Source organism: Varanus komodoensis, unplaced genomic scaffold (assembly GCF_004798865.1).
Source record: "Varanus komodoensis strain SLA01 unplaced genomic scaffold, ASM479886v1 scaffold79, whole genome shotgun sequence".
NCBI lineage: Eukaryota > Metazoa > Chordata > Lepidosauria > Squamata > Varanidae > Varanus > Varanus komodoensis.
In genome coordinates, this window is record NW_025336467.1 from 1,168,702 (window position 1) to 1,184,581 (window position 15,880).

Sequence of the window (15,880 nt, forward strand, 5' to 3'; positions counted from 1 at the left end):
CAAAAATGAGATAGAGGAAGAGGTGAGGAAAAGGTCTGAGGATTTGCAAAGAAACAGTTTGTTGGCATAACATCATTTTTGACAGCTACCAGAAACACAGCATCCTAACTTTGGATTTGAAAAATGTTGGCATAGAAGGCAGAGTGCCTCTGGGAATATACAGAGTGCCTTTCCTCTAGAGAGAAGCAACATCTGAAGCTGATTTGGGCTGGGCTGGCTTCCAGCCCTTCAGGGTCTCTGCAGATAGGTAATGATTGTCTTAGTTTCAGACAGAGAAAAGCTTTCTCATTGCCTGCTCCCAGACTCTTTTTTACTTGAATATCCTTCAAATATAGGAGATTTCCATGCTCTGGATTTCTAATAGATGCATTTTTAAAAAGGACCCAAGGCTGCAGAACACATTGGACTGATGGGACAGAACAATCAGGTTCTTATTTTTCAGTGTTCTGTCCCATTGTGTCTGTATTACTGGTAAAGTTGGTGGGAGTTCTCAGATTGTGTGCAATCCAGCAGTGCAATTAATTTTAGGAATTCTAGCTAAGCTGGAATTCCAGGGGAGGGAACACAGGGCCAGGCAATGTTCCCAAATAATCACTTCTCTCTATCCCTGTGTTCCTGCCCATGTCCAGAGATCATCTGCAGAGTTTGGGGTCTGAGTGTTCCACATTTTGAGATCTGGTTGATGGTTACTTATTAGCAGGGCTTTTTGGTGATGGCCCCCAAATTGTGCAATGCTCACCCTGGACAGTGTAAGCCAATATTCTGACCCTTTTGTGCCTTGTAGAGGAATTTCTAATGGCTGTTTTACTCTGTGATTAACAAGTTTAATACCCTGTTTTAAAATGTTAGTTTCCCTTGTTTAAACTGCTTGCTGTTAATCTCTTTCCATTATTCTGCTTTGAAAACAGTCTTTTAGGATGTAATCCTAGGAATGCTTAGACAGGAAAAAACGCTTTACAAACATTGTTTGATGTTTTAATGGTCAAAATATGCATAGAAATGCTAGCTGAATGTTTTGGATTTTGTGGCATGTCGTTTTATTCTGTATGTTGTCCTAAGAACTGTGACTTGTTGTGACTTGTGCAAAACTTATTGTGGCTTGTGCAAAAATGGATGAATAAATGAATTAAAATAAAGGAAATGCACTGACTTTAAAGCTGATCGGAGTCTTCCATGCCCCTAAAGAGGGCTGGGTTGTTTGGGGAGGCAGAGTAGAGCATTTCAAACCCTACTTGCTTGGCTGCTCTGGGAACCGTCGGTTCTGAGAATGGCAGCAAAATGCCCAGGGGGCCCTTTTAGGCAAAAGCCGTTGACTCATCTCCTCTCTTGCTGAATGTGGGAGAGTCAGCCGGGTGGGTGGGGAGAGCTGCAGAACCAGAGAAGCAGAGCGACTGCACAAAGATTGGGGGGGGTGCTGCCAGGATGGAGGTAAGTCAACGTACCCCAAATAAGCACAAGAACTTTCTGGGGTTGCATCCTGCACTCCTGACACCATCCTTCACTACCCAGCTTTGCAAACTCCTACTGGGATGGAGATTCTCAGCTGGAGAACATGTTGGGGCTGTGTTCTCCGTACCAGCACAAAATATGCAAGTTGCACCAAGGCTGTTGGAAGGTTTGGAGTCGGGGTGGGTGGACGGTGTAGGAGAAGGGGTTAAGAGAAAGCGTCCGTGGGTGGAATTTTCATTTTTAATTCTATGCAAGTTTTCTCTGTGATAAATCCAGAAGTGTTCAGTGGAGCTTATACCCAAGGTTTCTGGGTCTGCAGCTTTAGGTTGCCATCAGAAACATATTTATTTTGGGAACAGATTTCTGAGTATCTAATTGAACTGTTCATTTATGGAGAAGATGAGTGGGGACATGATGGGAGATTGTCATTGTGTGGAAGCAAATTTATAGCGATGCTGGAAAACTGGGGAACAAAATGCAACAGGTGGGCAGGGATGAATGCAAGGACAGCACGTTTGGGTTCTCTGCTCTGTCCCCTTAGAGCAAAGAGTAGAAAATCTGTCACCAAGAGAAATTGAGGAACGGAGTATTATGACTGGAATAAAAATACAGCTTCATATTCAGGAGGACCGAGCAGTCCTCAGTATAATAGGCAATTTCAAGACCCCTCTGGTCCATTCTTACACTGAAGCCAGAAGTGGGGTGAGACTCCTTCAGAGCAGACTGCCCTATTTAAGCCAGGGCGGTCCTGCCTTTGAAGGCCTTCTCTGTGAGATTAAAAGACCAAGCACCCTAAAAGAAGAGACCGGGGCCCCCAAAGCTGCCACTTGCTTAGCCAGACTGGAGAGAAGACTGCAACAGCACAGAGACTCTTGAACCTTACATTTCTATGATGTACGCTCTCTGAGCAATTCAGAACATACTACACTGGGGAGGTTCAGAGATCAGTGGATAATCCAGGAATCATGGCTAAGAGATTCCCATCTGCACAGCACTCACAAATCGGTGAACAAACGGATTATCTGAGCCTGCGAACAGAGTTTGTTGTGCCCCAACAAGTCAGAACCATAAGCCAGCTTTAAACCAGATTGATTATTGACCAATGGATCCTGGCTTGCTTGAGCACAATGAACCACAGTCCCAAGCTCAGAGGAAAGTGTAAGCCATCCAGAGCAGCAACATTTTCTAAATTTGAATCTGTACAGCTTGCATGCAAAGCTGTGTCATCTTTTTGTCCCCTACATGCATTGTTGTTGTTGCTGCTGCTGCTGCTGCTGTTGTTGTTGTTGTTGTTGTTATGATTTTGCGATGTAGACGCAGTCTCACAGCAAGCTACCAGCTTAGAAGTTTAAAAGGATATCTCAGAAATATAACCCATTCACTTGAATGATATCTTGGGGGAGGGACATAGTAATTATGGGAGATTTCAGTCTCCCGGATATTACTTGGGAGACTCACTCGGTGGTGACAGCCAGGTCACGTCGCTTCCTAGAAGCAACAGAGGGAGGGTTTTTCACACAGAGGGTCCAAGAGGCGACGAGGGGGGGAAACATTGTGACTTGGTCTTGACCAACAGGGAAGAGTTGAAAGATGGGGTACAGATTAGGGGAGCTCAGGATGCGAGTGGTCCCTCCATCCTTTGCTTTGAGATCAGGGGACTGGGGACGTGCAGCAGGTCGAGCACTAGAAGCTGGGACTTCAAGAGGGCCAACTTTGGCCATTGAAGGCCAGACTGGGGAAAGTCTCCTGGGACAGGTTACTGGAAGGCAAGGGAGTTGAGGAGGGGTGGATGGCACTCAAAAGGGAGGTTTTGGAGGCGCAAGCCTTGACGATACCTCTAGTCAGTAAGGTGGGGAGGCGGAGGAGAGGCCGCCATGGATGCGAAAGGAGGTGGTTAGAGGGATTAGATGAAAGAGGAACCTCCGTAGGAAATGAGTACTGGGGCAAATAGACAAAAGGGTATACCGGGAGGAGAAGGATTCTTCGCAAGGCTAAGGCTGATTACGAGCTGAGACTTGCCAAGAATATCAAGAGCAACAGAAAGGGCTTCTTTCAGCATGTAAATAGGAAGAGGAAGGGGAGACAAGTGGTGGGACCACTAAATAAGGAGGAAGGAGATCCAGTGACTGATATGAGGGAACAGGCACAGATGTTAAACGACTGTTTTGCCTCTGTGTTCTCCCCAAAGCAGGACAGGGGATATCCACATGGAAGATTAGATGAGGCTGGGGACTTAGGGGCACAGATTAGAGTCGCCCCCCCCCCTTGAAGTTGAGGGGCTCCTCAGGGCATTGGGCATTACAAAGGCACCAGGCCCTGACGGGTTACACCCGAGAGTACTCAGAGAGTTGGCAGGGGTTCTCTCACGCCCACTGGCCTCCATTTTTGAGGCCTCGTGGAGAACGGGTGAAGTTCCAGAGGACTGGAGGGTGGCGTCAGTGGTCCCAATTTTCAAAAGGGGTAGTAGAAGGGACATGGGGAATTATAGACCTGTTAGACCGGTTAGCCATTGTAGGAAAAACAATGGAAAGACTCATAATAGAGAGAGATTTAGTGATGCTAGATAGGGGAGGGAGGCTGGCGGCCAACCAGCACAGCTTCCGCAAAAACAGGTCCTGCCAGACAAACCTTGTGGAATTCTATGACAAGGTGGCTGGATGGAGGGGATGCAGTGGATGTGGTTTACCTGGATTTCAGCAAGGCCTTTGACAAAGTGGCCCATGATATCCTGGTGGAGAAACTGAGGAGGTTTGGGATACACCAAAGCACTGTCCGGTGGATTAGGGCATGGCTGACTGACCGAAAGCAGAGGGTAACCATTGGCGGGGAATCATCGGGATGGCGGCCAGTGAGAAGCGGGGTCCCCCAGGGCTCTGTCCTGGGGCCAATCCTGTTTAATCTTTTCATTAACGACACGGAAGGAGGGGTGAACAGTCTGCTGATCAAATTCGCAGATGACACTAAAACTGGAGCAGTGGCCACAACTGAGGAGCAGGTACTCCAGACCGAAAAGGATCTGGACAGACTATGGAAGTGGGCAGGAGACAACAGGATGGCGTTCAATGTGGATAAGTGCAAGGTCTTGCCCTTGGGGCATAGGAATGGGTGCCGTAAGTACAGGTTGGGGGACAACTGGCTGGAGAGCAGCGCTTGTGAAAGGGACCTCAGGGTGCTGGTTGACTGCAGGCTGAACATGAGCCAGCCGTGTGATGCGGTGGTCAAGAGGGCGAACGCCACCCTTGGTTGCATAGCCAGAAGTGTGGCTTCTAGAGCGAGAGAGGTGTTACTACAACTCTACACAACTCTGGTGCGCCCGCAACTGGAGTATTGTGCTCAGTTTTGGGCCCCTCATTATAGAAAGGATATAGCAAGGTTGGAATCGGTGCAGCGAAGGGCCACAAGGCTGGTGGCCGGTTTGCAGGGGAAGCCGTATGAGGCGAGACTGAGGGAACTGGGCCTCTTCAGCCTGGAGGAGAGGACACTCAGAGGAGACCTGTTGGCGACATGCAGGTATGTGAGGGGGTGTCCCACAGAGGTGGGCAGAGACCTGTTCTCCCCTGCAGAGGAGGGCAGGACACGATCCAACGGAGCCAAGCTCAGGGAACCCAGGTTCCACTTGGATGCCAGGAAGCACTTCCTGACAGTTACGACCCCGAGGGTGTGGGATGCGCTTCCACGGGAGGTGGTTGAGGCCCCATTGGTGGGGGTGTCCAAGGATAGGCTGGACATGCACATGGGGGGCATGTTGTGAGCGGAGCCGGCTGGAGCCGGGGGTCAGCCATGAGACCCAACTCACTCTGTTTCTGTGTTTCTAAAAGGCAGGAGCTATGCCAATTCATCCCTGCTCTATGAGTGACTATAATAAATTGAGCCTCCAAGTCCTGGGGAAGTCCATCTTTGCATCTCAAACACTGGGGATAAGCCACAGGGGATGACAGACCATTGGAGGTACCTTTAAAAGTGAATTTTTAGGTGAATTTTCAGAGAAGCAGCAACTGTGGGCTTTTCAAGGGCAGCTCAGCAGTCTGCCCTTGACTGGGGATGATGGGAGTTGTTGTACAACAATTTGGGAGGGGCCCAGGTTGAGGAAGGCAGTCTCTGAAGATTCCAAAAGGATTATTGAATTTTCTCCGGATGAGAAAATGAGAGAAGGTCTCCCTTCCTTCCCTCCCTTAATTTTTCATTTTAACAATAAGGCGATAAATCAACTCTATACATGTCTGGTACTGGATATTAGGTCAAACTGCAGTCCCTCTTGGAGCGGAGGAAGAACTAGGAGGGTTCTTTTGAACCAGCCGACCCTGGCAGCAGCGTTGCTTGGCGTGGAAAAGATTCAGGGTGGCCCCCACTCCAAGGACATAATTCCACGTAAAATTCATTTCTGCTGCTCTCTATCCAGGGATATTTAGGAATAATTATAGGTACTTGTTTAAGTTTCAGTGGTGGCAAATGCGGCCAGTTAATTTCTCAGACATGCAATCTCCAATAAATGGGTCAGTTAATTTTGCCTTGCTCTAGCTAGCTCCAAACCAATGGAAAAAGTTTTTTTTTATTCCCCAAGTTTAAGTGCATTGCCGAGGAAGATTTTGTAGGGCCTGTGCCAGTGGCGAGCCCACCCTTTCCTAGCTTCAGTTTCACTTGAAAACCACCCTTTGCATGGCAGTTAAACGGCATTAAAAAAAGAAAAGGCTAGCAGCAGCGCCCTGGTAAACTTAAAGGCCTTGAGAAATAGATTCGGGGTTGTGGCCCATAGGTCCAAGCCTAATAATCCACAGGTCGGAAGCCTTCAGGTGTAGAGGAGTAAAACTCCCATCATTCCCAGACAGGGTGGGGGACAATCAGGAATTCCTGAGCACTGGCTTTGGGAGAGGAGGAGAAAACTGCTCCTCTTTACTTTCGCTGTGCATTTTTTTATGCACAAATGCCCCTGACATTAAAGAGCCCAGATGCCCGAGGGAAGATTCACCAGCCTTCAGATAATTTTTAATTGCTTTTCCAGCTCTGCAATCACTTTGCTCAGTTGGGATGACCTTAGCAATATTGTGTTTGTTATGCCAAGCGGGTCCGATTCTGGACCTTAAAGCAGTGGGTGCGGGCTAGGGTCAATTCCTATTGCAGACGGGGAGGCCAGATCGCTTTATGAAAAAGCTATGTAAACCGTGCCTCAAATGGCGGTGTGTGTTCCAGAAGTCTCCCCCCACCTTTCCCCACACAAGATTTCCAAACCGCACACAGAACGAGAGCTCGGCAGTGTGCCTCGCTCGGCATGAGCTCATCATGGCTTTATTGACTCCATTCATCTTTCCAAGCACTGTCCAATTTTAGCAGCCCAAACCAGAAAGGCTACTGTTGAAGAGTTCCCAAAAACAATAATGAAAAATTCCCTGATATTCTTCCAGCACTGCTCTTGCTGACAAGTTCTGGGTTCTCCGTGTCTCTTCTTTCTGGGTCTAGGCTTAGCTTTCTGGAGAAGCATCCAAACCAATGGAATACGGAGCGGGGGAATGGCTTTTATATAGGGCTGTTGCCTGTCTCTGCTCCAGTTCTGAAACAACCTGCTGCTCAAGGCACAGTCGATCTTCCGCTAATCTGTGAGCCAGTTCCCGAAGTCGGAGTGATGCTAGAACTAAAGTGGATCTTGGTTTTGTTCTGCCTTGGCTCTGCCTGTGTCTCAACTCAAGGTAATTCTCCTTTCTGATGTCAGTTCATGACATTGGAAGGGGATGCGTGGGCTTATGTGGGCAGAAATCTCCGAACACAGAAGGTGGATTTGGTGTCCTAGACCTTGCTCTTCCTCGCCTTCTGTTCCAGCTTTTCTATTACCTTGATTGGCTCTGCAAAAACATAAGAAGTGGCAGGATCAACATCTCAGATCTGAAAACTGAAGCATTTGTTGGAAATGTTTGAGGGCAAAAATAATGAAGGGTTCTGCAATGTAGCTCAGATTATGAAGAGTCAATAATAAATTTATTCCTAATATTTAGACCACATAATTGTAGAGACAACAGAAAGAGCTCAATCTCTCTCCCTCTCTCTCTCTCTCTCTCTCTCTCTCTCTCTCTCTCTCTCTCAGAATACTAGAATATAGGGTTACCTAATTAAATTAATGGACAGATACTCAAGCTTGATTTAGCTGGCAAAAGAACTTCTTTTGATAACAAATATATGGAATTCCTTGCTGCAGGATGTGATGTGGGCTTGAAAGTGAAATCCAACAGAAAGCAAGAGATCTGCCCCTCTGCAGAGCTTGCGAGAAATTGCAAGCTTTCCCCAAGCAGAGGTGCTGGCAATGCTTTGGGCCAGTTTGCAATATTCCAAGCCGTCAGCCGGACTAGAAGTCCGAAACCAGCCCAGGGAAGGAACAGCTCCCTGTTGTTCAATAAGAGCAGAGCGAGGCTGGCCAATGTCTTCAACAGACACGACAGAAAAATACTGAGACGTAAGCAACTGAGGTGTGCTGGCTGAACACAGAATGGACAGAGGGCAGAGGCTGGCTGGCTGGCTGGCAACACCGTTTTGCTTAATCACTGTGGCATTTGATTTTATGACGTTGTTATTGTATGTTTATTTCCAGTTTTTACTGACAGTTGTACACCGCCCAGAGAGCTTTGGCTGTCGGGGTGGTATAGAAATTCAGCAACAACAAATACATACAGGAAAGATTTAATGCCTCCTCCACCTTCCTGGGGGCAATATAAGGCTGATGTTGGACTCCCTAGAAGCACCTGGCTGCCCACCGTGGGTAAACAGGATAGCTGGTCGCACTATCCTTGGTCCAGCCTTGCAGGAAGCCTTATCCTCATTTTCCATGCAAATATTTACTAATGAGACACCTTCCCGTTGCCTGCATTAACTTGTAAACTGCACCATGGGGCTTTGTTTGTTTGTGTTTTCGCTAACACAGTGTTGCTCATGGAAATTCTCCACCAGGCAAGGGCTTCTGCTCCTCCGGAGGTGTGTGGATGCTTATTTCCAAACATTTCCACTCTCACACAGCAAAGATTTTTCAGTAGGGGCTTTCTTAGGGTTTAACCCGGAATTTCGTTTTTGCTATCAGTCCTCCCATTCTCTGTCTTAGGACAGCCACAGCTGTAAGTGAAGAGTTTTGCCCTGAGCTTTTCCCTCCGGAACGAACAATGGACTGTTCTCCTGGGCTTGGCTTTGCCATTTTCTAGAAAGTATTCCTGTCTGTTTAGACAGAAGAAAACCCTAGAATCCCCAATATTCCCTAAACCCAATACGGAGAGAATTTTATTAGGGCACAGGCTATAATTAAAATTCTGCCCCTTCTCTGCAGTCCCCAAAGACCCATCACAAAAAAAAGGTATGAAACAGGATCCAAATTTGCATAATATTTACACATGGAAATTATTTAACAAGAATGCAACACAGCTCACCCTAGCGAGGAAGAAAATCCAGGCATGTCGTGCCTTTGTGACCCAGTTTTTCATTTTCCACATTCAAACTCTTTCTGGCCACTTTTGGACGCTGTCTACTTTTTAATCTTTCATCTTTCGCATAGACTTGGCTGGATCAGTCCTTCAAGTGGAGGACACCTTCGAATGGAGAACTGCCCCTGCAAGGCAGCCCCTGTGGCCACCCTAACAAGCTTGGGTTTTAGTTCCTCATCCTTTCTAGAGGGCATAAGATGGAGAGGACTGGTCAGCACATCCAACTCAACAACTGGTCTGAATCCAGTTTAAGAGTAAAGTAACAGTGTGAATGGAGAGTAAGATTGCTCACCATCCGTGAGGACCAGAACGGAGAGTTGCAGCTACAGGACAGTGTAGAAATGAAAATAATGATGATGAAGGTGGTGATGTTCACAGATGTTCATAGGACCCTTTATTCACTCAGGTCTGGGGTAGGTGGGTGTTGAAGGAAAGGCTGAAGGGAACATTGGCTCCCCCAGAGAGACTTTTAATCTTTCCTTCTGCTGACATTTGCTCAGCCAGCAGTGGTTAATCCTGTTGACCTTCAAGGCAGCATGAATTGCAAAGTCTGACAGCTCACACCATGATTTTGGCAAACTTCTGGAAGATTCTGGGCAGCTTGGGTGGCGCAGCAGGGAAAAGTCCATTGTCTCATGTCTGGGGCTGAGTTTTCTGCCTGCTTCTCTCTGAGCCTTTCTCTGTCAACGTTCACTTCCCCTTTGTGTTTTGGAAGGGAAGAGAAAAGAGACCTCTGGCATCCGTGGAAGAAAATCTTGGCTGGAAAGTAATAATGGGGAAGGTCAGGAAAGACCCCCAAACACATGCTTGGCTAATGCTAGGACCTGCAGTGAGTCCGCTTCCCTTGGTTCCCAGAATAATACGGGCCAATGAGATGAATACAGCATTTTTGGAAAGGTGGGAAGAGGCAGAGAGATCTGTGTCCTGATCTCTTCTGCGGACTCCTCTGGGGAAATTATAAGGCGAATTTGTAATTAATGACTCCTGGTTTTCCAGCGTGGAATGTCGCCCAGAGCATTTAGCCATTTTTAGTGCTGCCTCATGGCATGGCCCTTACCATACCAGACAGACCTCTTGGCAATCAACACTGCATATGACTTACACTGAGGGAATGTCACACCGAGGAGAGAAGCGGGGTTTAGGGTTTTTTAGGGCCAACTCCAAGCAAGTCTGTGGTCCTTTGGGATTCTCTCAGCCTTGCAGACCCAAACTCAAGCTATAGGGCTCTGGCAGGCATGGGTTTAAATGTGTGTCCCACTGCAAGAGAGGCTTGGTTGATGGAAAATCTTTTCCACCTCTGAAATTGCCTCTTAAGAAACCTGCTGGATCAACCAAAAGTTCTTCTAGTCCAGCATTCAGTTCATCAACCAATTGCCCATGGGAAGCCCACAAGCTTGCCAGGAGTTCAACAGAGCTGTCCTATCCATATTCCCCAGCACTTGATGTACCTAGGCACACAGTCCCTGACTCTGAAGGTAGCAAAGATCCATGAGGACTAGGAGCTATGGATAGCGTTCTCCTCGATGAATTTGTCCACGCCTTTTAAAGGATGTTCAAATTGGTGGATGACCAAGTGAATTCCATAGTTTGCACTATCTGAAGAGGCCCTTTCTTCTGTCTGTCCTGAATCTCCCACCAACCAGCTTCACGGGATCGCCCTTTTGGGTATTATGGGAAAGGGAAAAATAAGACCTTCTATTTCTCTTTCTCCATGCCATAATGTAATTTTCTGTATCTGTCATGTCTTCCCTTCCTTAATTGCCTTTTTCTCCAAGCTAAACATAGAAAAGTTGCTCCAACTCTTTGCTTGCTTCTTGCCTATGCAAGGCAACAATCCACAAATCCGCAGGCTTTAAGGTACCACAGGTCTCTTTGCCTCTTTGAATTTGTTGCAGGATCTTCCACAGAACCACAAGGGAAAAATGGCTCACGTCCTGCTAAGGCAGAGCAGTGGCAGAAACAGAAGAAAAGGGGGAAAGTGCAGACCGGCCTCGATGCTGAAATGCCGGGTAGGTTGTCTTTTTATATATATATCTATGGGATGCTTTGGGGAAAGTTGGTGCAAAAGCCACCACATTCACCAGCTGAGTCCTTTCCCTTCTGGATCTGGAAAACCGCCTGCGATGTGGCCTGTTCCTTAATTCCATATTCGTTAGGAGCACTTATAAAAGGGGTGCAGAACTTCGGGCTAGTGGCCAAAGCAACCCATACAGGCGTTTTAGAGGCCCGAACCCTTTAGAGGCATTGCCCCTTTCCTCCAAGCAGCGACTGTCCATGGCTCCCCAGCCCTACCTGCATGCCAAAGGGCTGCCCGCTGTGGACAGGCAACGGAAAAGCACTTTTGCCCCTAATCTGGGGGTCTTTTCACCCTTCAAAGAGAGGACATGCTCAGTCTTCACCGTCTCGAGAAGCTATGCAAATAGCATCTATTAAATTAATGCATGTGGCTGTTTTCTTGAATTACTAGCCAACGGGGCCAGCAGACCTGTAGATCTATCCCTTGGCTGAGAAATCCCCCCAGAGTAGGAATTTTGAGCTGCAGCGCTTGTCTGGGGGCCACATCCCTCATGACCAAACTTGCTGCCGCAAGCTTCAACCCTGCAGACACATATAAATTAATTTCAGTGAATTATTATCTTTGGAAAATGTTGAGATGCACACTCAGACAATCCCCTTGGTATGCATGCCAAGTTTCAGACTAATACGCATCATTGCCTTGGTATTAGACCACTGGTGGACAGATGTCCTTTTTTATTAATCTAAATGAGGCAATTAAAATTGAGACATATGTTTGCTGGGCTCAAGAGGGATGAAGATGATGATGATGATGTGACACTGCATTTACATCCCCCCTTTTCCTAAAAGGAACACAAAGTCTTCCTCCACACAACAACCCTGTGAGGTAGGCTGGAATAAGAGTCAGTGGCTATCCCAGTCACCCAGGGTGTTTCATGGCCAAGTGGGGACCAGCACCCGGATGTCCCCAGCCCAACACTCTCACCACTAGACCACACTGCCTCTCTGTGTGTTCTTAACACTCAGATCTCACCAGCAGGTGAATGGACCTCGTGGTTTAATGTGGACCATCCTGGAGGCGAGGGGGATTTTGAGACCCTGGAGGCCATCCGATTCTACTATCGGGACCGTGTCTGTGCCCAGCCCATGGCCATCCAGGCTCGGACCACGGAGTGGGAACTTCCGGAAGAGGTGGGACAGGTTGTTCACTACAGTGTCCAGGATGGTTTCCGGTGCCTCAACCAGGAGCAACCTCCAGGAAAGAGCTGCTCCAACTACCACATCCGATTCCTCTGTCCCACAGGTGAGTGTGCAGCTCAAGGCTCCGGAAAGCCGCCCAGGAACGCTTCTGTGCCAGTCGCAGGAAGAGTTTTGACGGGAGCTGTGCTTCCCTCGCAAGGAACATGGGGCACTTTTTCTCTGCTCCCATCAGTTCTTCTTCACCATGACATTTAAAGGGTAGCTTTCAATGGCCATAACCTCTCCTTCTTGTTGCGCACCATCAAATTCTCTCCCATTTACAACAACACAGTTTTTTTCATTTATAAGACTTCTATCCCACTGATTTTCTAGCAAAGAACTCAGAGTGCCTAATATCATTCAGCCAGGTGCCTTTTACTCTCGGCTGTGTCTTTTCCATTATCCTTTTTTTGTCTTTTTGTGTCTATAATGCCACAAAAGGATGCTCTGTCCCTGCGACAGAACCTCAATTTTCAATTTGCAAGGAAATGAAAACTTGGGGAAGATCAAAAGTTTGAACCTCTGCTGCTTTACTGATCCAATAACTGCAGTTACTAACAATAGCATATTACCAGATAGAGGCAACCTCAACGACAAGCTTTCAGAGCATACACAGAGTGTTTTATAGATTCTGAGTCACATGGGGAGCAGCAGCTGGGCAGTCAATGATGAAATAAGGGGGACCACAGTCAGAAGTAGGTGACATTTGATTGCAGGAGATTAACATATCGATCGGGGGATGAGGGCGATTGCAATGCTGTTAACCTGGCAGCCTGGCCAGTTTTTATTAATCAGCAAAACAAGAGCCCTGGGCAGCACCTTGGTGAAGCCATCAGGTCCCATTCTTAAAGGAACTGCAAATGCCAACAGCAACCTCACTTGGAATTTTTGGGGTGCTTCCTGAAAAAAATGGGTGCAGGCATTTTATAACACAAAGACACACAAGCAACCCTTTTCTTCCAGGATTTCGCTGAATTTTCCCAGCACCTGTTAAGGCTAGCATCCATTGTCATTTTTCTATTGCAAGTCCCTAATGGGACCAAGCCTATTAGCCGAACCCCAAACCTACTACAACCAAGCTTCAGCTGTACGTCCCCTCTGTCTCATCTCCTCGCACCCCCATTCCCACAGATCCTACGGACTGGATGGCCTGGTCGGACTGGTCCTCCTGGAGCACCTGCTCACGGACAGCGTGTGGTCTCCGTGGAGTCCAAAGCAGGCACCGAACCTGCTTGAGTAAGTCTCAGCAAGCACTGGACAAGATGCTCAAGTGCCCAGGGAAGGCCAAGGACCGCCGAGTCTGCAGCGCCGGACCTTGCCCAGGTAAGCACCTCTGCCGTGGCGTACATTTGAGGTTGTTCTCTGTGCTTACTTCCAGGTGGAGGAATCAAGAATGGCTCTACTCAAGACTTGCACACCTGCTTGGAGCAGCTTTAGTTGCAGGGGGTGCATTCCGGCAAGAGGTCCGAGCAGGATAGTCATTTACAAACTGTGCAATAAAAGCACATCTGTAACCTAAAGGACAAACATAAGGAAAGTGGTGGAGAATCAAAGCAAAGACCAGAGAATCTGGCGGATTTTCAGCACAAAGTAGATTCCTTCAACCTCCCCGTTAGCCAAACACCTTCTTTTGCCACCTAAACCCTCTTTCTTAGCCTAAGCTGCCTCGCAGTTCTGTTGCAGAGATTAAACAGGGAGTGCTCCAGCATGCAACCCTGAGCCCTTCAGAAAAATGACCAGGGGAACATGGCATTATTTTTTTTTTAAACTCCCTCTTTTTATTTCTGAACTCTGGAGTTTGTGCTGGGACGGTGATGCCTTTATTCCCCCCTTCCCGTCACACACACACACACACACGCACACACGCAGGCTAAAGCAAATTGACTTCGTTAAAAGTACCCCCCCCCTTCCCCCAGCTACTTCTGTTGCTCCACCTGCCTCCACACCCTGAGGTCTGGCCTCCATCTGGAATTTTTCTGCATGAAATCAGACAGACAGAGAGATCAGGAACTGCAGCGAAAATAAAGCCCAGCATCCCCCCATGGGTCACTACTTAACTGGCTAGGAATCTCTTCCGTGCACTTGCGGTCTCTACAAAGCCAGAAAAGCCTGTTTTTATAGGCACCGCTTTTTCAAATGAACATTACTGCCTCGAAGATGTGGTTCTGTCCAAGTACTTTTTCGGGCAGACTTTAGACATTTTTGCCAAAAGACACCCAATCTGTTCCCCAGGTTGGGCAAAGCAGGGAATGCGGACCGCCCCGTCCCATCGTCTTTTCCGAACTTTTGCTAAAAACCGATCCAAATCAGCAGCTGGGCGTGGGTTTGTTTTCCTAAGGTGCAGGATGGAAATAGCAGAAAGAAGAGATGCGATTCTAGCTCGTAATGGTCTGCATGCTGCTAGAAATGAAAGTCTACTCAAAAATTCATGGCTTCCTAGCAGAGCATTTTGCCTCTCTGCTGGGCCTTGCGCAGCATATTGGCATGGTATACCCACTCCTTCACTGGTTGGTTCAAGAACTTTTTTTAAGACAGGAGCTCCTTAATTTGGGCTGCTCTGCTGGGCTGTTAAATATCTGGAGTACCAGCACCCAACATCTTCTAAAAATTCTGCATGAGTTATTTCTAAGCTCTGGGCTTGAGTTCTTAGGATTGTTCTTTCTGGCAGGAAGCTGGGGGAATTGCTCTCTGTCACCCTTCTTTCTTTGGCTGATATTCCTCCTAGAGAAGGAGGCAAGGAGGCAAGCCCCCCCCCCCCGGGTTCCTGCACTCATGTTGATATCTTGTCCCTAGTAATTCAGTCTCAGACTATCTGAGCCTTCTGCAAAGGATTGTTTTATCTGGGTTGATCCCCCTTCCTATTAAGAAAGTACAAAACAATATTTAGGATATGACTTAAACTGACCAGTTGATCAATATTATGGGATGCAATGCTGATCTTGGCTCATTAGCAACAGAAACAGAACAATACATCAGTTAATTGTGCTTCAGAGCTAACGTTGTTTTTTCCTAAGTCACGGAAGGAATTTGCATCTGTATTTGTTTGCTTAAGTTGGGAAGACAACTTTCTACCAAACTCGCCACTTGCGAAAGGGTGATTTTGCTTGCAAGCAATCTCATGGTGTGAGTGTATGTGTGCGTGCGCACATGCTTTATTTGCTGGCAAATTTACACTCCCGGGAGGTTGGTGTCGGAGGTCAGCTCCACAGAATGCTGCTGAATGGAATTTGGAATAACTCACCTCCGGATGAGCCCAAGGTCTGGATGACTGAATGTGAAAGTCACGGCATTTGACCGTTTCCAATGCCCACGAGTTGTGTGGAGAAGAGCAGCTTCCAGGCTTCCTAACAGCTTCTGATGGTTTCTGCTCCTCAGAACCCCAGTGGAGCAAGTGGGGGCCGTGGGGGCCCTGCTCCAAGAGCTGTGGCAGAGGCGGGAAGCGAGTCCGGCGGCGAAGCTGCCAGAAGTTCAAGCTCTCGGGCTGTGCCGGGCCCCCCTCGGAGGTACAGAAATGCTCCGAACGCCCCTGCCCAGGTACCAGACATAACTGGATGCTAACCCTATCACTTGCACCTGGTTTACACACATCTTCTCTGAAATTGCCTGCTTAACTCTCCTCACTGCCATCTGCCTCCTTCTTTTTCTTTTTCTTTTTCTTTTTCTCTTTCTCCCTTTTTCTCTTTCTTTCTTTCTTTCTTTCTTTCTTTCTTTCTTTCTTTCTTTCT

General features: G+C 47.6%; 1 protein-coding gene across 1 annotated transcript in view; it reads left to right on the plus strand.

Moving 5' to 3' along the window:
- Nucleotides 1-1,422: 1,422 nt before the first annotated feature.
- Nucleotides 1,423-15,880, plus strand: part of CILP2 (cartilage intermediate layer protein 2) — a 23,782-nt gene continuing 9,324 nt past the window's right edge. The window contains exons 1-4 of the mRNA XM_044453434.1: nucleotides 1,423-1,428; nucleotides 11,943-12,219; nucleotides 13,287-13,478; nucleotides 15,531-15,689. Coding sequence (XP_044309369.1) covers nucleotides 1,423-1,428; nucleotides 11,943-12,219; nucleotides 13,287-13,478; nucleotides 15,531-15,689 — 634 coding nt within the window. The remainder of the gene's footprint in view (nucleotides 1,429-11,942; nucleotides 12,220-13,286; nucleotides 13,479-15,530; nucleotides 15,690-15,880) is intronic.